The sequence below is a fragment of the Eumetopias jubatus genome, unplaced genomic scaffold, assembly GCF_037043125.1.
Source record: "Eumetopias jubatus isolate StellerSeaLion01/CBP00866 unplaced genomic scaffold, mEumJub1_p1.0 scaffold_10, whole genome shotgun sequence".
Classification (NCBI taxonomy): domain Eukaryota; kingdom Metazoa; phylum Chordata; class Mammalia; order Carnivora; family Otariidae; genus Eumetopias; species Eumetopias jubatus.
This window is the reverse complement of record NW_028274816.1, coordinates 25,129,463-25,151,230: the sequence shown is the minus strand read 5'-3', so window position 1 is coordinate 25,151,230 and position 21,768 is coordinate 25,129,463. Positions and strand designations below refer to the sequence as shown.

The following is a 21,768-nucleotide window of genomic DNA, read 5'->3' as shown; positions in this document are numbered from 1 at the left end:
CTCTGCCTGGGTCATCCTCACACACACCCTGCCCAGAGACAGGGTCTCATTCTTGTGCTTGGTGTTTACATTGTAGCAGAGACAACGCATCCTCAAGTCAAAAGGACAAGTCTTTCCTGTGCTTCACACTCAGGCGATGAGTCACCAGTTAAGGATTTTGTTTTTGGAGAAAAAAGCTGCTGACCCCTGGGCTAAAGCAGAGGATTCCAAAGTGCTAGGCTGAGCCCCAGGAGCAGCCTCTAAGCAGTTCAGGGTCAGTGGTGCCCTTTCTACCTGCAGTCACCCCTTTCTTCGCTGCCCCGCGGGGTGATGAGGAGGGACATAACTCCCATCTGAACTATGGTGGACATGAAGATTTCCATAGCAACCTGACTAGTGTCGGTCATGCCGTCACCTCCCTGTCTCAGACCTTGCCAATGACTTCCCATTTTGACAGGAGCAAAATTCAAACCCCCATGCCTTGCCAGGGCCCAAGGGATTGGGCTGACTGAAAGGCATCTCCCCGCCCTCTGCCTCCCCGCCAGCCCTCTGCCTGCCCTCCTGCCCTGACCCCAGCCGAGGGGCTTTGGGCTTGCTGGGCCCCTGCCAGGACCGCTCTCACTCACATCCTCCCGCTCAGCTCCAGGGTCACCTCCCCAGAGAGACTTCTTCCGGGGCACCTTATATAAAACTACTCCACTGTCTCACTCAGCCCTGTCTGGCTCTATTTTTACAGCACCTTGCACACGTGATGTTCTGTATTTGTTTATTTGGTGTCTGACCCCCCGACGAGAAGAAGCCCAGACTCTGCGCTGTCTCCTCTGGCAGACTCCCCAGAGCCTAGAGAGGTGCCTAGCCATGCTAAGGACACGTCCATGTTTGCAGGGCTAACAGACCCCACTTCCGGACTCAAATCAGTTCCCTCTTCACCAGCCGTAGTTCTTCTCTAAAACCAAGAAAGTTCAAACCTTGTCTTTTCCCTACCTATGCCTTATCTTTACCTCTTCATTTCCCAAGTCTACGGTACCTGCTCCTCCCCCTCGTACCTTCCCTTTTCCACCCTTTTTCAAGAACTGTGGCCCAATTTTCATTTTGTTCTGAGTTTTATTGCCAACATAGCCATTGTTGTTGCTTTGTTAATCATTCGAGACCCACCAAGCCAAATTCCAGCTAACGTCTGTTATAAAATTCCAGTTGTAAGACCATAAAAATGCCCGGAGTGGACACAGTTTGCATGGCCAAGGGCGGGGCCGCATCCTCCTCACATCAGGGCCTCACAAGGCTCCGGTGACAGGCTGGAACCACTCGAGTAAAGACCCCTGCCCCAGCTGACTGGATTAGAGCTGCCCTCTTCACTCCTTGGGCTTTCTCAATGCTTTTGGAACTGACTCACACAAGAAAATCACAAAGGACTCTGAAAGTTGGGAAAACCAAGTAAATTACCGCCAAGCATCCGAGAAGACCCAGGCTTGCACTCCGAAGCATGCAGAGTCACAGATAACTGTTGCCCCTTTGCTCGTCTCAGTCTTAATGGGTTTCTTCACTTCCACACTGAGAATCGTGCAATGGACCACATTCCCTTCTAGATATGAAAACCCCTGTCTCTGAGGCAAAGTGCTACTTATTCCTTGGATGAGTCAGTCAACCCACAGCAAGGAGGGAAGACACAGAGGGCAGAGCACTGCCCTGAGCCTTCCTTGGCTCCAACTCCCAGCTTAGCTGCTGTCTGGAGCTGCATTGTCCATGAGAACTTTCTTCTGCTCTCTGTAGTGTCCAATATGGCAGCCGCTAGGCACATGAGGCACTGAGCACAGACAGCCCAGAACACGGGGCACCTAGAGACTTGAGATATCTACACTTGGCTGTGCTTTACACCGCTGCAGGAAAGGAAAGCCCTTCTGGAGGTTGGCTTGGAAGCCTGCATCCCAGGCTCACATTTGGAAAGATCAGAATTGGGAAGGAGGATGTGCCCACCCTATGGACACATGGGGATAGGCCCTAAATGAAAGTTATTAAGGTGAAAACCTCTGCACTGGGGTCTTTAGATAATGTCAAGCATGGAGTATCCAATGTGGAGTAAGGTAAAAGCAAAGAATAACAAGTCCTTCAGGTACTTCCAGCAATCCAAATGCTTTGGACGGAACCCCAACCAATTCACACCATATAGAATCGTCTGCCCTAACAGGTCATAGAATACGGCAAGGCCCTGGGGGCATTTACCCCAACCAGAGCAAAATAAAAACAAACAAACAAAAAACAAAACCAAAAACCCAGGGCTACCCAACATTGTCCACAAATCCCATGAGTTCTGCTTGCCCCTGAAAGCACCAATGGGCAACAGTAAGGAGTCACTATGGCTATAAATCCCTCCCGCACACATCGACACAACCAGCTCGCTGGAGCACCCAACAAGGGTAAGTTTTATTGACGCTGAGACTGTCAGGTTTCACGGGCATGAGAATATCGCTGCACAGGGCTGGCTGGTGGTTCCCCGGGGTCCCCCCAGGAGGAGGTTTGAGTGGAGGCTGTGTCAGGACAGGCGAGAAAAGATGGTGACTTGGGCTCAGTGGGCATGGTGCTCCGACCCCTCCCCAGAGCTGACAAGTTTCCTCCAGCACTTCTGCCTCCCTCTGGCGTCCCCTTCCAAGGAGCTGGCTCTGCTTCCTCACAGGCCGGGGGCCTCAGTGAGGATGGAGGCTGGAAGCTGTGGGGGCGCTGGGAGGGACTGACGTCCTGCGTCTCCTCGACTTCCCTTCACCCCCGTGTCCACCTCCACTCCTACCCTCCCTCCACATCAAGACCACGTAAAAAGGAACATGAAACAGGCCTCGGATATCCTCAGAAAGCCCAAGTTACAGACTGAATTGTGTTCCCCCCCCAAATTCCTATGTTGAAGCCCTAACCCTTCAGCTGCTCAGATGTGAGTGTCTTTGGAGACAAAGGCCTTTGAAACAGTGATCAAGTCAAAGGAGGCTGTTCGGGTGGGCCCTGAACCAGTCTGACTGGTGTCCTTATAAGACACACACACAGATGCCAGGGAGAGGGACGCAGAGGAAAGGCCACGTGAGAACAGGAGGCGGCTGCCTACAAGCTGAGGACAGAGGCCTCGGGGGAAACCAAACCTGCCAATAACTGGATCTTGGACTTCCGGCCTCTGAACGTCAAGAAAACCAATTTCTCTTAGTTAAGCCACTCTGTCCGTGGTATTTTGTTACGGCAGCCCCAAGCAAACTAAGGTGGTCCAGAAGGGAAAACTCTGTCCTAAGCTCAGGATTTTAAACCACTCAAAACAGTGGAAGAAAAGAGCACAGATTCTTTTTTTTTTTTTCCCGACTTCATGAGAAGACGACAGTTTGGGATAAAATTTTAAGTTAAAACAACGGGTCTCTTCCAAGAAAAATCATACACTGTCCAATTTTTAATATTCTAACTGAAGCAAAGGTCAAGGATCTTTTAAAAGCAATCAATAGCTCCTTTTGTTAACATATACACCAAAGGTCTCAAGATAGTCTTGAGGTACAGACTATAAAAAGCCCTTCAACATGCACTCTGAAAGACGCATCTTTAGAAAGCCCGATCAAACTCCCTCAACACTGCTAAGAGGCTTACATGCCTCTCTAAAGCATACTGCTCTCATACGGAGAAAAGGTAGCAGAGAGAGAGAGATGGGAAAGCAATAAAGAACATGCCCACCCGGCCTGGCAGAAAGCAGGTAGGGGGTGGGCACCATGTTCTTTAAAATGGAAGCCAAAGAACGTTTTAGAAAACGCAGCTCAAAGCCAGCCTGGGCCTGCCCGAAATCTGAGGGATCCCAGGGAGGGTCCCAGCCCTGCCCAAAAGAACTTTCTCAATTATTCTATAAATCTGTACTGTCCACCAAGGTAGCCATAAGCCACGTGTCCCATTAAGCACCTGAAATCTGGCTAGTATGACAGAGAAACTGAATTTTAAATTTTCATTTGACTTTAATTGGATTTAAGCCTGAACAGCCCCATGTGGCCACAGAGGCCATACTGGACAGGCAGGCAACGTATCTGGAGAAGTTCCCTTGCGGCTCTCGAGGGACCCAGGGACCCAACAATCAGGGAACTATGGGCAGTGCTTACACTGATTTGCAAGGACAGAAAACTTTTCACTCCTAGTTGATGTTTAAAAAAAAAAAATCATATGTGGCTATAATTCTCATAATTGGGTCACAGTTTGAAGGGGGTTCCTTAACATCTCTAAGTCTGAGAAGCCTTTGAGCTATTTCTGTAAGCAAAGGGATGCATGTTCTAGTTTCCTCCCTGGCCCCCAACCAAGGTCAGGAACAAGTTTAATATAGAACCTAAGTAGCCCAAGAAATGGATTCTTTGCACATTTCTAAAGGCAAGACAAATACAAGTCATTATTTTCTCTTGAAAAATACATTTGGGCAACACAAGAGGTATTAAGTGCAGAAGCTGGGATGAGGGATCTGCACACATGACAGGGCTGTTTCCTGAGACAGTGGTCACCACAAGGCCCCTCTCCTCAAATGAAATCCAGGCACAGAACTCCAGCCCCCAAAGCAGCAAAAACACCCCCTCACTGGGTAGCCATCCATGTTCTCCTCAAGGTCAAGGTGCACACTTTCAGATTCCTTGGATACCCCTTTGCAGAGGTGAGTTGGCATACAGGTTTCACTAAAGTAACACTTGGTGTGATATGTCATTCTAAGTCTCCCCTGGGGGTTCCTGTGTTTTGGGGCTCTCGAGCATGCCCTTCAACAGGGCACCACCCAATGCTGACCCTCAAAACACACACACACACACACACACACACACACACAACTCTAATTCCAATAACCACCAGCAGGTGCCTTTTTTCTTTTCTTTTTTTTTTCTTGCAGTGCCCCTTAGTAGCAGCCTCCCTAGAAGGCAGTGGCCATGATGCTGCTGCCTCTCAGAGTGGGTCACACTGGGTGGCCGTGAGGGCACACACTGCTACCTACCCAAGAGGACGGGATGCAGGACAACTGAGAGCCACCAACCAAGAGCAAGGCTAACCGGTCCAGCAGTGTGCAGCCACAGGGACAGCCCGCTGTCTGGGGCAACGTGTGCTCCAGTGGTTTATACTGAAGTAAGACAAATAAACACATCCCTAGAAGCTTTGAACATTCCATAAAAACAAATCAACTAGTGAATGGCAGATCTAGAATAGGTTTTGAATAATTTCTAAAAAGGTCAGTGTCTTGGTGTGGATGTTAGTGTCTCCTGGAGAAGACAGAGAAGAAATAGATGACACGGGAGGTTGGAGGCTCTGGACCCACTGCCCAGGCGACTACTATGGTGATGTCCCATCCTCTTTAGAGAGACCCTTCCAGACCAGGAGCACAGGAGAGCAGCGAAACTGGGCTTTGCACGTGTTCACCTTCCAACAGACCAGATCATTAGCTTATTTTGCAGAGAGCAAACAGAAAAGTTTAATTGCCCTTAATTACCCAGTTCAAGAAGGCTCCAAGATAATGGCTCTCAGATTTCTTGCCTGGTATCAACGTAATTTCCCTGACTCTGGCTTCATTATATTCCTAACTTAGAAGCAACAGCCTCTCAAAGATGCCTTTCCGTAACAGACACTGAAGTTCGAGAGCAGGCTGGGCCGTCACCACAAAGGTTTCTTGTCTGAAGAGTCAGATCCTTGGCTTCCACACTGGTCTGGCGGGTGTGGGGGGGGTATGCGAGGAAGGAGAGGGGAGGACACACTAGCATATACTTAGAGGAAGGACTGAGACGAGGAATATGTAATCAGAAGCCATCACAATTACAAATGTAAATGAACAGGCAATTGGCGCTGACCTTTGTAGATTGTTAGAGGACTAATTAAGGCAAATCAGGAACTCTGTTCCAACAGAAAAACAAGACCGTGTACACCCTAAGAACTCCTCCTGTCCTTTCCACGTAGATGCAAAATGCAAGAGAATCAGACAGTAATCAAACTACAGATGCTTTCCAGTGACAAACAGCAAACTATCTCCATGAACAAAAGACAACCAAGACTTACTCCTTGGTATACTGTGAGTAACTGCACTGGTGTCTTTATCTACAAGCACCATGGATACGTGAGCTCTTGCCATGTGCCTGACGCTCTATCAGACTCCACAGAAGTAGATCCCACCCCTGAAGCAGCCAGAGACCTGAATTACAAACTTTTGTTTATTTCAAAGCTTTCAAAGCTTTAAGAAAAATACTTTTCAAAAAGAGAAGCAAGGTAATCAAATGAACAGAACCAAATCACAGTACGCCATAAAGTCCATTTTTTCCTTTAACAATATCATACTCTCCTTCGTGCTGATCCATCATGATCTCTCTTTATCCGTGTGTTGTAAAGCATCTTTCCCAAAAGCACACTGAAGTTTACAATCCTATTGTCTATACAGTCCTTATCAGAGAATATATTTAAGACAGATAAAGTCACATTTTCTCCACTCCTCCATAAGTGCTTTAAATTTCACTCCAATGTGTTTGATGTGCTTTTACGTGCAACGTCTTTAGTTAGAAATATGTTGTCCCTGTGCCTTCCCCAAGTCCCATCAACAAGACACAGCAAAAAGGGAAAAAGAAAGAACATTGCTGTTTGGTTTCACAAAAACAATGCTTCAGAATTACAGAACTGGCCGTAACATGTATCAGTGCTATGGGGAAAATTACACTAAAATTGCATATAATTTAGCTACTTATGAAAAAAAAAAGATATACTTCATACTTAGTATGAAGGGCAGCCTTATGCCAATTTTAGAAAAATAAAAACAGAACAAAATGAGACAGTTGAAGAGAGAACATTTTCTTACTCTCTTAAGCTGTAGGAGTTCAGCAAACCTTCCTGAAAGTTGATTTGAAAAAATAATCCATCAAGGGAAGCCAGTGAGTGTTTCAGTACGGGTTGTCACCAGATCCCCGTCATCACTTGGCCGGCCCCTGCCTTCTGACCCCAGGAATTCACGACCTTGAGCGCCAAAGATGGGTCAGTAAAGGGGGATGCCAGCTTCCGCCCCAAACAAAATATTCTCTGAGACTCCCAACAGTTGTGTCCTCTGTAATCTGAGTCATCATCTGATCACCTCGAATGCCTGGGCTGGCGTCTCGACCAGGGAATCCGCATGGAGAGATGAGAGGAGACGTCAGCGGCGTCCCCCGCTCACACACAGTCTTGTACACAGTCGGCATGCGATCAAGAACCGTTCAATTACATCTCGGCAAAGTTTGGAGATCTAGGACTATGTGAAGGAAAAAGTAGTGAAGGCAAGGGTGAGACTGAAAAACACGGAAGAGGAGGAAGAGGAGAAGGCAGGCGGACAGCAGGAGCACAAAGGGCCTCTTTGTCTCCTTGAAGCTTGGGGCACCGATAGAGTGAAATTAACTACAGTTTTACCTGGGAGCCAGAAATGCCTTTTTAATAAGCAAAGAGGGAAGCCGATCCTACACATGACCCACCTACGAGCGCTTTCCATCTTTCAAGAGCTCCTGGTCAACTAAGGGGAAGTAAACAGCCAGTGACAGGAACTGAGAGACATAACCCAGTGTGTCAGCACCTAACAACGGGCTTTCTCTACCTCTACCTGCTTGTGCGGATAAAATGAGAAGACCAAATCGCAACAAAGTCCAGACACTACTTGGTCTTGCAGAACATACACTCAAGTCAACAACCACACAACCAGGCCAGGGGAGACTGGGAGGTGGAGGGAGACCTCACCTGTTTAAGTTACTCCCTCTGCTCTGAGCTGTGTATTTCCAAGTCGTTTTTTAAATGGGAAGGCCCACTGTGTGTCTGTCTGTCTGTCTGTCTGCCTCTCTACTGTGGGGGTGAGGGTGGCAAGCATAACCACAAAACTGTCACACTGGGTTAAAGATGATACAATACAGGACGTGGCTCACCCACCGACGTAAGGGTAAAGCTTAACCCCACGCAGGACCACGTAGGGGACAGTAGCCTAATTATGAGCGCACCTCCAACAACCGAGACTTGGCCCTCTGGTGCAGGGCAGGACCTAGATGGTTTATGTCTGGCCATGAGGCCTCTCTGGGGGTTACATGATCGGTGACAGGGGTGAACCCTGACCACGACCACAAAGAGGTGAAGGGCAGCGGAGACCTCCAGTGTTTCCTTCTCCATACTTCCAAATTCACCTGGGTTGGCAGACTATGCAGTAAGCTGGACTGACCGGAAAACATACTGACTTAAGGGAACAGGTAAAATTTGAAAGGCTGTGTTTGTCCACCATCGGGAAGAAACTCTTCTAGTGTTCTCTCCACCAGCCGCAGCAAGGGAAGTCTGGGTACCTGCAGAAGGGGACAGCAGACGGAGCTCAGAGAAGAAAAGAAAGGGATTTCTGCTGTAAAACTTTCTGGTGCGTGGACAGCAGAGGAGGAGAGGAGGGAAGAAAGACCACCGTCCTTTAACGAGATGTTGACAGGAGGCCAGTAGAGAAAACTCTAAACAGCACACCAGTTACATGCAGCTCACAGTCAGAACAAGCAGAGTCCCCAAAAGGTGCTCAAAGACTCCCCGAGGCTTCCTTACGCCACACGAACGACGTTTCCCGCTGAAGATTAATGTCCTGACCCTTACGTGAGAGAAGAGAAAACCGGGAATATAGGATCAAGTCTCTGCTGATAAATTTGAAGTTGATGACCTTCGGTGTCTTCATTCTGTGAGGTCCACAATGTCCCTTTTCTTAAAAAACATTCTTTCAAGAAGTTAAAAGCCAATCCCTCGGGGGAGGGAGGATATATTTTAAGATGAGTTGTCATAAAGGGGTTTCTGAAAGGGCACCCAGTTACTTTTAATGTCAATGTGAATATTACCTAATAATTTGTCCTTCTGTCATGACTGAGGAGTAGGGACGTAGCTGGAGCGCGAGTGGGAGGAGGGAGGGCGCAGGGTGGGGAGGGAGGAGGATGGAGAGCAAAAACATGACTTCAGGCCAAAGACAATACAAAAGGATTTTGAAATACAGAAAGGAAGTCTATCATCTAGACTAAAGTTGCTCATACACTTCAGGGGGAAAAATAACTCCTAATACGCATTAAACGAGAGAAACCCAGAAGGCAATGGTGTAAGAAAGCAATTCCAGAGCAGACTGCATAAATAGAAGTATTACATTATAAAACAGGGAACTGTTTGTTCCAGTCCATAGACCCCGGGTGAAATGGCAGCTGTACACTATTTAGTTTGGGGCACCTCATTAATAAAAAGGGAATTCTGAGTAGAGTGAAAGAAAGAATTGAAGGGCGAAAGGGACCAGCTTTTAACAGAAGATTAAAACAATGATGTGTGCAGAGCTGGCAAAAAAAAAAAAAGAAAGAAAGAAAGAAAAAAGAAAAAGAAAAAAAAATTTAAAAACAACAACAACGAAAAACCCAACCCTGAAATAAATAGGTCTGGGTGGAGGAAGGAGAATCCTGTAAAACGACTTTACAGCAAAATAATGGGAACGGCAGGATCACACAGAGGCCAAAATGTGGAGGACGGGGACCCCCACAGCCAGATGGCACAAGGGGACAGATGGGTCTGTGGGCGCCGGTCTCATCCCCCGCTCCTGAGAGCACACACACGGAGAGATGTGCACACACACCAAGCGGAAGCCCCGGAGATTACGACACGTGAACTTTAACCAGCAGGGGCATTTGAAAATCAAACGGGAAAGGACAGTTTTGCAGTGACCCAGAGGTGACAAAAATTATCCTGGTACCCAAGAAATGAGCCTGGTTCCCGAAGAAATGATTCACCCAGCCTGCCAGGAAGACTGGCCTTTCCATGGTGATAATGAAACCTCAGCTACTCCAGCAGGGAAGACATAGTCTCCCACTTCCGGATATCCGGTCGTTTCATTTACTTGGGAAAAAAAAAAAAGAGCAAAGGAGCAGCTGTGGGATGGGGGCAGGGCAGGGGGCACAGGGGTCAGGAGGGACACCTCCAGGAAAGAACGAAGCTGAGAGAGCAACTGATCTGGCAGGGCCTTCAGAGATTAGGAAATGTCTACTCTGGCAGAGGGCTAGCCATGAATTAATCATTTCTAGTACCTAGAAAATAAAAAGTTGTACAAGAAGGTAAATGAAATTATAAAACTCTACATGGCTCAGCGGTGATTAATATTTATAGAGTCAGAATAACGAAAACACTGAATATTAATATAACCCCAAATTATTATTTAATCATCATGGAAGACGGAGGGAGGGGAAGACTGGGTATGCAGGGGCGGCTGGGGAGTATGGTGGAGGGGGTGGAGGGATGGCGTGTGTGTGTATGTGCGTGTATGGAGTTTGGGGCGTCTGTGTGTTAGTCTGTGGGTAGGATGTGTGTGAGGAGGAGTGTGTGATTTGTAGAATGGTGTACTAGTGAAATCCTCACCTTTCAGAGTAGAAAGCCAACAGGGAATGTCTAAAACATAAAAAAAAGAAAGAAAGAAAGAAAGAAACGGTAGTAGAAGCACATTGAGAAATATGGAAATAACAAGAGTAGCAAAAGAAACAAGTGGAAGTTGAAAGCTATTGCTCTGGGCAAGGGTATGTGGGAGAGGGAGGGTCATGCCATTTTTTCATTACATTTCTATAACTTGTTGCCTTTAGAAACTATAAAAATGTGAAATTTGGTAAAATTAAGATGAAAAACCCCACTGGTCCACTACAGCTCGGTGGCAAACGGTGCAGCGGGTGATGGGCGGATGAAGGAAAGCCCTGAGTCTCTGGTGTGGCCGGCCGGTTTAACAGCATGCCACCAGGAGAATAAGTCTGGAGAGGACAGTGGTGAGCTCAGAGTCTATGCCGTGGCACCAAGGAGAAATCCAGGGAGCTACGTGACGGCATCTGGTAACGCCGGGAGAGCAAAGCTTTAAAAGCCCGGGAGCCAAAGGCCAGGGCCTAATGCCCAGCTGACGTTAGCATGTGGGGCAGACTGCGGACCGCAAGCCAGGGACAGGCATGGAAGGATGCTCATGAAAAGCAGGAGGACAAGAGAGAAACACAGGCTGGGAGCCCAGGGAAGGGAGGTGTGGGATGGGGCTGGGCGATACTTCCAGAGACCACAGAAAGAAAAGAAGGTGGCCTAGCAGGTAGCTACTGGATTGGGTAAATCCAACATCCATGGTGGCCTCTGAGGGTGGTCTGATGATGGCGGGGAGACAGGCTATGGGGAGCTGGGGCGTGGACTGGAACGAGGCGCCTGCGGCAGGAGGACAGGACCGGGGCGGGGGCAGAAAGTGGCGAGGTCCCCCCGGAAGGCCCCGACCCTTGGCAGACAAGCAGGCGGCGCGGGGCCATGACTCGCAGAGCCACCCTCGACCCCCAGTGAACACGTTTACACCAAGCGCTGGCTGTATGGGATCCTCTCGGAAGTTCAATCCTGGGGCCACAAACCGCCCACTCTTACCACCGGGCCTGAGATCATTTAGCACTTGCTTTATGTCCCTCCGAAGCAACACACTGAACGTGGAGTCTAGAACCAGAGGAACTGGGGGACAGAGGACAAAGCATCTCCAGGTGTCCTGTTCCCTGGGAAGCGGCCCGTGACACCTGAAGAAAAGCGGTGCTGAGTTCCTTTGGTTTAAAAAAAAAGGTAAGGATGCTCGCCATGGTTCCCCCCGGAACACAAGGGTCCCCTGTGAGGTCGGGGACGGGCACGAGAACCGGCAGCGGCCAGCCACAGGCTGCCCCCCACCCCCGGCCTCCCGGGCCCGCAAGACCACTCACCCGGCTCGGTGGAGGGGCACCTGCGGATGGTGAAGATCTGCCCCAGGTCCTCGTCCTCCTCTGGGAGGCCCTTCTGCAGCCGCTGCAGCTTGCGCAGGCTCTCGCTGCGCTGGTGCTTCATGGAGCGCACGTGCTGGAGGAGGTTGAGCTTGGCCTTGGTGGAGTAGTTGCACAGTACGCAGTGGTAGGAGCAGCTCTCGCCCTCCACTCCGCTCTCGTGCTGCTGCAGGTGCTGCGAGGACAGAGGAGCGGGACACGCTGTGGGTAAGCCCCTCGGAGCCCGCCACTGCCACTGCCCCGCGCGCCCACCCCGGACCGGCTGCAGCCCCGCGCTGAGACCCCTCCGAGGGGTGGGTCCGTCGCCTCCAGCGCACCTCCCTCCAAGGACCAGCAGCCGGCGGACTCGCGTTCCCCAGCCCCCCCCCACGCCCCCCCCCCCCGTGGCTTTTCACAGGGCTGCTGGTGACGGATCGGACCCTCCCCATGCCACCCGGGTCTTCCCGGCACGATGATCAAAGCCCCCCCCCCCCTCCAGAGAGTCCTGCTTTACTTAGACGAGGGCTGGCAAACAGTGGCTCGCAGGCCAAACCCAACCTGCTGCCTATTTTTGTAAATGAAGTTTTAACCGAACACAGCCACCTCCGCGCATCTGCGTAGTCTCTGCTTTCAAAGCACCAGAGTTTGAGTCGCTGCAAGGGAGACGGCCCGTCCCACAAAGCCTCAGCTATTACTATCTAGCCCTTTTGCCGAAAAAGTTAGCCAAACCCTGCTTTAGGTGACCGCCAAAGGGTCACCCTCCCTGTACCGAATCCCAGGTCACTAACACAAGGCCAAAGCTGCCGTCTGGCTTTTTCACAGGAATGACAGGTCAAGTTTTTATACTTAGAACCACAGTCTATGTGGAGAAACTAAAATTAGATTTTCCTTTGGATTAAAAAAAAAAAAAAAATGACAGAAAAATAAACTTCTCCAGACTGGTTCCCTGTCAACATCTGAAGGTCATTTGGCTGTAGTGCATCAGATGGTCAAAATTACACCCTTCCTTGTGTTTGTGTAGATACAGTACCGATTCCAGAACAAGAAGGACCCAAAGGTGGCAGACAACAGGCACACACAGGATTCAAGTGAGGGGAGCAAGGACAGGAGAGGTCATGGAAGCAGCTAGTGGACCCCAGACTTCTGTGTGCAGGAGGAGAATCAGAGATTATCCAAGGACAAAATCCACAAACTTTTCGTGCCTCTCTGAGAAGATGATGAAAGCTATGGGCCCTGTTCACTAACCACCGGGGAAGTGACATGCTCCTAGGATAGAAAGGATACGTCCTTCATTACAAATGACCCATTTTAGGAGAAGAGGGAATTTTTCCATTGACTGCACATAAAGCAGGGGAAACAATTCCAGAAAACTTAAGTCAAGGATCCAAGGTTACCCAGCTAGTTAGTGGGAGACGGAGAGAGAACCAGAACCAAGGTCTCCTATCCCCCAGCATCCTTTTGGAGGAGGAAACTCAGATCATGTGTTTTATGTGCTTACATTATTACCCCCTTTCTCTGCACCCACATTCCCAGAACCCCAGAGCCTGGTCCAAGGACCTACACAGAAGACACAACAGATGCCTTGGAAATAATCTGTGTTGTCCCTCTCCTTTCTGACCTGCGCTTGTCCCATTCAGGGCCCACGTCTTGAAAACTGTTGCTCATCCTGCTTGGACAGCCTTCTTATCCAGATTATAATCTGAGACCCTGAGAAGGCAGAGCAGTCAGAGTGCCCTGCACTCCACCCAATATTAAAAATACCGGAGTGGCCCTACCAGCACTTCCTATCAAATGACACAGCTCTGAGGCTCAGGTGCTGATGGGTATATGTTTTGCTCACTGGAAAAGGATGAAAATTCTGGAAGCACGTTTGAGCCTTACTGCAAGAGGAAATATGAATGCACCAATGTTGCAGATAAATCATTGTGGGGGAGGGGAGGGAGGAGGCCCAGGTTCTCAATCATGTAAACTGGCTAAACCAATCCATAATAACTCTTGCTCTGAGGCCAAGGTATAGGTAAAAATGGGAAGGGCTTCATAGTTACCAACAGAGAACAATCTCTTCTTTCGCCCCAAACGGGTGATGTGACACACTCAGGAGCAGAGCTTTGCAACAACACGATACCCCAACCAGGAACAGCCAACCTAGAACAATTTCTCAACCGGAAGGGGTGTGAAGAACCCGAGCTCAATGTTAATTGGTAAGGCAACTATAACGACTGATAATAAAAAGCTACTTTTCCGAAGGGGTACACGCACCCTGATGTTTATAGCAGCAATGTCCACAATAGCCAAACTGTGGAAAGAGCCAAGATGTCCATCGACAGATGAATGGATAAAGAAGATGTGCTCTCTATATACAATGGAATATTATGCAGCCATCAAAAGGAGTGAAATCTTGCCATTTGCAACAACGTGGATGGAACTAGAGGGTATTACGCTGAGCGAAATAAGTCAATCAGAGAAAGACATGTATCATATGACCTCACCGATATGAGGAATTGGTAATCTCAGGAAACAAACTGAGGGTTGCTGGAGTGGTGCGGGGTGGATGGGGTGGCTGGGTGATAGACGTTGGGTAGGGTATGCGCTATGGTGAGCGCTGTGAATTGTGCAAGACTGTTGAATCACAGATCTGTACCTCTGAAACAAATAATACATTATATGTTAAAAAAAAGAAGATAGCAGGAAGGGAAGAATGAGGGGGGAAATTGGGAGGGGGAGACGAACCATGAGAGACGATGGACTCTGAAAAACAAACTGAGGGTTCTAGAGGGGAGGGGGGGTGGGGGGATGGGTTAGCCTGGTGATGGGTATTAAAGAGGGCACGTTCTGCGTGGAGCACTGGGTGTTATGCACAAACAATGAATCATGGAACACTACATCACAAACTAATGATGTAATGTATGGTGATAAACATAATTTTAAAAAAAAAAGCTGCTTTCCTTGAAATAAATTTGAGCTGATTTTTTTTTTTTTTTAACGGTTTATCCCCCGTTTGCCTGGTCTGAGACAAGGCTCCTTGCAGAGGATTTCAGGAGGATGGAATGCACCAAAGCCCTGTTTTCCTGAGGCTGCAAGCCTGGGGAAGAGGAGGGTCTAGTGGGCTAGACGTCAAGGAAAGGGATGAGCTTGCCCATGTTCATTCTCCCCGACCTCTCCACAAAGTCCCCCCCAAAAATGCCAGAAAGTGGCCTAAGATACTCCTGGGAGCAAGGGTTTGGCTTGGGATTAAGGAGCAGGAAACTTTACAAGAGCCCGTACAAGGAAATGTGTACCATTGTGTTGGCTCACTGAGACCAAAAGAATTACATTTATTAGTTTCAACAACAACTGATGAAATACAAGATAACAGAGAAAACAGCCATGGAATCCAAAGCAATAAGTATTATCAAGGGATTTCAGTAATATTATCAACTATGAAATCAGAACAGGAATCACTAGAGCTTTACCCCCAAATTCCCATTACCTTCCTGTGAGACAGGATTTCCTTGCAATAAGGCACTGAATCTTAAACATAAAATTTTAATATGGATATGAAGGTTCCTTTCCAAATGGCTGGAGTTTCCAATCTCTGAGCCAGAAGAGAGGATTAACATGGTCAAAAAGGAGTTAGATGGGAGTTGAGATGTCAAAAGTCTTTTGTCCTCAAATCCATGGGCTCTTGGGTAACAGAACTATATAAATCCTCAATTGTCATGAACATCATACTGGGGAACTCCTGATTTAAAAACAGTATGATGAAAACGTTCCAAAACCATTCTACACTTGCACTCATGGTGGCCAATGGCAATCTCTTATGCCACGAGGAGTTCTTCTGTCTGCCATTTGAGAGCCATTTTGGAAGGGAAATGGACACATGCTACAAACGGTAGAGGAAACAAGGTGAACAGAGCCAAGGCCTCCTCCCCTGATCCTGGTCTAGGGAATATTTAGTCTTCTCTTACAGGCTTGCACAAAAGCCTCAATTCAAAATTCCAAGCTGGCTTTTGAACTCCAGGCTCATTCTTTAACACACTAAAAAAATAAAAAAAAAAAAGGAAAAAAAAATCCAGAATAAACCATTTTTTGGTTGTCAGGAAACACCTGCTTATAAAGGTTACATTCCCAACCCCAAATTAGGCTCACAACCTGAGTCTACCTGCGTGTCAAAGATCCTGTTCTTAACCAAATTTTACAAGTTCTCACTCAGTACCTCTCAAGCTGTCCAACCTGGAGCCAACAGGGACCCAAAGCTAGCAGTTAGGGTCCTGCCCTCTGTGACCTTCTCCACACCATCTGGTTGTTTCCCAGGTCTTAAGCTGGTCAACGCCCCGACCTGCTGGCCAGATGCCCTCTCCCTCCAGTGGCACTGGCTCTATGCCCAGGATTCCACGCGGGGAACCTGCCCCATCAGAAGCAGCAGAGGGCCTGGGACCGGAGAGGCCAATGGGGACTCCACCAGGGCAAGCCAGTCAGCCAAGGACATGCTTTCCCTGCAGAAGAGAGTAGATGTTTTCATTTGGAGAAGGAGAAAGTCTAATTTGTTCCTGACCCAGCTAATTAGAATACCCTCAATTGGGATCCCAATGTATTTAATTAAATTCACTGTAATATATGAAGAATCCACCAAGGCACAAGTCCCAGTGGAACACTCAATAAAGGAGCTGCCTCCTTTCAGAATTCTTGCTCTTCTCGCCAGGCAGGACATTTTTCTCCCACACAAATCCTCAACTCCCCAACCCTCACCCCTTCTACCACAGAGCCCTCCCATTTTGGGGGAGGGGGACCCAGGTTTTACTTTCCTTTTTCCACTTCTCTTTACTCTGCATTCAAGACTCTTAGCTGCTTACTTCGATCAGGCTGGGTGTACGGCTTGAAAAAGGAAACAAAGCAACAACTTCAACTGTGCCCAAGTGTGCTGTCTGGCACGCATGATTTGGTTCACATGGACCCCAAGAAAACCGGCTGCTATGCCCAGTGGGCAAGGTTTGGTTCTGATTCCCTTCTAAGTGTCTGCAACCCATCCCACACGGTGCTAACACACACACACACACACACACACACACACACACACACACACACACACACACACACACACACACAGAACACGCCCTACCCCAGGGCCTTAACCTGCAGATGATTAAGACCGTGACACTGGTGACTTGGAGGACATGCCAAAGGGATGTGAGGAGGGCATCCCTTTGGCTTGAATATCCTTGCGAGACTATACCAGCTGGACCCGTGAAAATCACGGGCTTGCTCAAGAAAAACTGCCCTCTATCCACAAACTAATAATGATGAAGACACACAACCAACTAATAAATCAAGAAAGAAAAATAGACTTAGCTAAAGAACGGTGGCAACTGAGGTCTACCCCAACCCACTGGGGCCAGGGCCCTATGACCCCTTGAACCTGCCTAAGGGTTCCCGTGATTTTCCTCAATGTCACCGGCTGGTTTAAAAAGTGCTTGCAGAACACTGGGGTATATGAACTGCAAACATACAGTCCTTTCCAGAGAGAGAGACTTCCACACTTGGCAATACGATTTACTTTCTGAAGACTCAAAGAAGTACACTGACCTCTAAGAAGGAAATAAGTATCCAGTTTGACTCATTCATGGAAGGAGAAGAGCCCAACGATCTCCAACTTCTCCAAATTACCTCCATGTGGCGGGTAACAGACTGTCCTCACCGTGAGCAACTTGGAACTTGACTCAACACATACTGGTGGCCAGTACTTTATACCGAGAACAAGGGAGTGTGGATTCACTCGTATTGCTCAGGGACCTCTTCCCGAACCTCTTTCTGATCTTGCTGGGGCTCTTTTAAAATGCTTGTCCCATCTGGGTTTAGCTGGAAGGTGACACTCCTGTGCCCCAGACATGGAAACATCTAATGCCCCCCAACCTCCCTTCTGGGTCTGGCATGTTGGGGGTGGGGGAGGAGAAAACTCAAGAGAGGAAAAGCCCTCGCTGTAATAAGAAGCACCTCCGATAATGAGCCTGGCACGTAAATCCAAGAGCAAAAAGCAAATTAATAATTAAAAAAGAAAGGAGAGAAAAGAAGCCAACCCGCGTTACTTTGTAGCATTCGACCCCATTAATATGTTGCGCTCATTCACCCTGGCCAACAACTGGAAGTCAAAGGGAGGAAAAGAGGGCTCTTGTTAGAAAATAATTCATCGTGAAAATCAAAAAAATGTGTTCCTATTACTTGTTTCCCAGGAAAACTAACCAACTTCTGTCAGAGAACATTGATTTCTGTAAATCTGGCAGGGCCCCACTCCTTCCTCCTCCCCAGTGATAGAAACTTCTAACATCTGGTTCTTCATGCATGGAATGCAAAATATTGATCAGGTTTTGTCAAAGCCTTCCCTTTAAAGTAGAAATGGACAAAGTACATTCACACACACGCACACATTCACAAAAGAAAACACACAGGACTCATAATGAAGCTTCCTAAGGGGAAGAACACCTGTTACTATCAACACACCCTCACCTACCCCCTCACACTTTCCCATGCACACAACGCAGCTCCACTCCTCGGGCAAGTGAAGCTCTGTGATGCATGGGGCAAAGCAGCTCTCGGGCACTCCTCCGAGCAAATGGGCTACCCTAGGGGCTACCAGCCGCCTCCTGCTGAGCAGAGAAGAAGTCCCACAGCGGGCATGCAGAATGAACCCCAAGACACCTGTTGAGGTGCATCTGAAGTGCATCCAGCCAAGGGCAGGTGGAAGGGCCCCCCAGTCCATAAAACGGAGGCCCCAGATGGAGGCAGCCACTCTCACATCGGGCCTCTGGAGGGGAAATTATGAACCACAGCCTGCCAGGGGCCCCAGCTTCTGCCCTCTGGGCAAGGACTATAACCATCCTCAGCACTTCCAGTGAGAAGGAATGGGAAGATGAGGGTCCAGAGTTAGTTTACTAACTCCCCACATCATGAGATGAAATAACGAAGGTGTAAGTGGATGCTGTGCCCGTTCACGACATTTAGCGCTGAGAAGACACCCACAGCGACTTGTTCTCTTCTCCTTACAGCCCATCCCCATGAGGCAGGTAGCCTTTGGCTCCTGTCCTTGGAGACACCCAAAACTCGGGAGAGGTCATGTGACTCCCCGCAAGGTCTCACGGAGCATGGGCGAGACAGGACTGGAAGCTGGGGCTTGATGCCAAGTCCACAGCCGCCTAGCTCCACGGCGCTGACCGCAGGGGCGCTCTGGAATATGAGATTCCCCACACCCAGGTAATTCACCTTGGATGCTTAAAAAAAATAAAGCGTTGCAGGTGCAATGCGACCGGGAATGGAGGCAGTTAATTTTTTAATCAGTGGTTGTGTTACAGTTTCAAACTTAACGTCACATTCCTAGGAAAGCTTCCAGAAGGTCAACCTAAATATATACGTATTTTCTGTTTAATGTTGGCTTTTCACCCACTCATGCCCTCATCCTTGGCACATGCTAATTTAGTCCTACTTCACTGTCGGAGCCCTGCAGACACCATGAGATACAAGCCCCAACCATGATTTATAAGAGAAAGTGAAAGGAAGTAAAAATGTTCCCTTAGATCAATCCATTTAACGTGACTCTGACCTATTTTCTGGTTTCTAGGCCAGACTCCTTTTGCCCTGGACAAGCCATGAGTGTTCACTCTCTGTATCTGAGCTCCAAGGCCGAAGGCGAGACTTCCCATCCCTGCGTCTTTTCCCTTTCCTGAATGACATCTCCTGATTCAGAAGTCTCAATACCAGTATTTCCTTGAGAGACATACAGCACATCCTCAAAGGAAACTAACAACAAGAAATCCAAATATGGTCTCTTGTGGAATGCTGATGCCTTCCCGTAATAGATTTCATTCCCCTCTGTTAGGGAAACTCCAGAAAGGAGAGGGAGCTTACCAGGTATGTAGGGGTTCTCCCAAAGGAAGGGGCCCATCAGAGCATGCGGTCATATGTAAGCCAAATGAGGGCTAGTTTCCCTGAGGGTCAAACGAGCATCTACACACAGAGCTCAGAAGCTGAAGGAGGTATGTGGTGGGTGAAATCACAAAGTGGGTCCCACAAGGCTAACATCAAACTGACCACCCTCCAGAACCTACCAAAAGCTCCCAGGATCTGAAAATGACTCCTTCGCTAGGCTAAGACACTGGTTACAGTAACCTTCCCCACTTATTATGATGCATTTCTTTCCTAGCACTACTTTCCAGTTCTCACAGATAACAAATCCCAAATAAAAATAAGGGCTGCCATCTACATGCCACTCTAGGGTGTCCTCCTTCAACTTCATGCCAATATGTTGCCAATAATGGAGGTTTAAGGTGCACTCCGGATTGAGGCAGCCCGGTGGAAAACCCTAACCGTGCTACCCGGGGCAAGTTACATACACTGTGGGGTCTCCGTTTACTCACATGCAAAACTGGGACAATAAAAGAACTCAGGCAGAGCGCTGCTGGGAGGATTCAATAGGATAAGAATAATTCATAGGAAGTGCTTAAGCCGGTGCCTGATGCGTGGTTAGCCTTTATAATAAGGCTAGTCTTACCATTACTTTTCAAACGAGTTAAGGTTTGCGATTAGGAACAGAAATGAATTTACTGAATTTACCTGTTTGACATTTCTCTCCTTACAACCAACCCTGCCTGCCCCACACTCCCTGGGACACACACCCCCCAACCTCAAAGAGGAATCCCTAGCTGACAATAAAGAAAACTGTGATATATAGAAATTATAACATGGTGGGGATGCTGAACACACATAGGACCAACTTCTTCCTTGTAAGAGGTGCTTAATTTTTATTTTAAGTCACTTGCCCAAAGTCATGCTGCTGCTGCAGGCAGAGCCAGGACCCACACCTCAAGCCCATGTCCTTGCCCCAGAACCATACGCCCATCAGGGTGTTGGCATAATGAAAACCCAGAACCATGTTCTTTACCATGTCTGCCAACATCCCAGGTGAAGGCCAGCTGAAGGAAGGAAAACCCAGCAGGAATGGCTCACAGACACCTCCCTGATGCCCTAAATCCGCTCTGAAGGATTTATTTCGATCTCCAGTCCCATGACAGTCAACATAGCAGAGACAACACATGCCCGGTGGTCAAAACAGGTGTGTTACTTCGTCTGTAAAATGAAGATGTTTATACTTGCCCTGTCTTCCTCGGAGGCAATTTTCAAAACCACAAGAGAAAACAAATGTGCAAATCCTTTGGAGGATGTGAAGGACTACCCAAGTATTTGGCCCAGCCATCATCTTTCTACCCTGGGTCCGGGTTCTGCTTCCTCACTCCTGACTGGCAGGTACAACCCGGCAGGCGTGGTTGTTAATGATGCGGACGGTGTTCTAGCTCAGTGGTTCTGTAACTGGAGCGCGCACCAGAAGCACCTGAGGGTGAGTTATGCCAGGATGGGGAGGGCACCCCAGGGTTTTGGATTCACCTGCTCTGTGGTAGGGATCAAGAATCTGCATTTCTAACAACCTCTGGGGAGATGCTGAGCCTGCTCATCTGGGACCACATTCCGAGAGCCACTGCTCTGGACAGCAATGGCCACAGGACCGAGACCCTGTAAGAAGAAAAATTTCCAGAGTCTAAAATCTCTGCACCCGCCTTTTCCCAAGGAGTGTTTCAGATTCTAGCAAACCGCAAGAGATAGATCACGCGCACGATGCCGGCACACAATAAGTCACCTCTTCAATGGAAAAGTCACACGGAAGCTTTTGCCTGCTACTGGCATGCTCCAGATACTTCATAAAAGTAGGAATTGGCCCTATTCATCTCTCTCGCCCCTTCTGCACCTGCACTCTGAAATTTCCCGGGGCTGTCGCTGAAAGAGTGACTCTTGATGGCGAAGCATGAGGCATCACTTTTTCCTCATGAGCTCTGCATCCTGCTGAGCACACCTGTCCAGATGTCTGGCTGGAACAGAGCCCACGAAAGAATTTCAACCAAGTATGAGAAAAATAAAATCGTCTTTAAAATCACTCCCATGCTCTTGAACTTTCTAGCTGTTGCTGCTGAGAGCAGGAATTTGGCGCTCAAACCTGGAGGCTTGTCTTGAGCGCCCATGACTTGCTGAC

The 21,768-nt window shown here is 48.4% G+C and overlaps 1 protein-coding gene across 4 annotated transcripts in view; it reads right to left on the bottom strand.

Annotated features, from left to right (window-relative positions):
• The window catches only part of ZFHX3 (zinc finger homeobox 3), a 245,159-nt gene that overhangs the window by 86,221 nt on the left and 137,170 nt on the right, over nt 1–21,768 (bottom strand). For all 4 annotated transcript variants that reach the window (XM_088027462.1, XM_088027463.1, XM_028092199.2 and 1 more), the window contains one exon: nt 11,685–11,916. In XM_088027462.1, the coding sequence (XP_087883588.1) occupies nt 11,685–11,916 (232 nt within the window). The remainder of the gene's footprint in view (nt 1–11,684; nt 11,917–21,768) is intronic.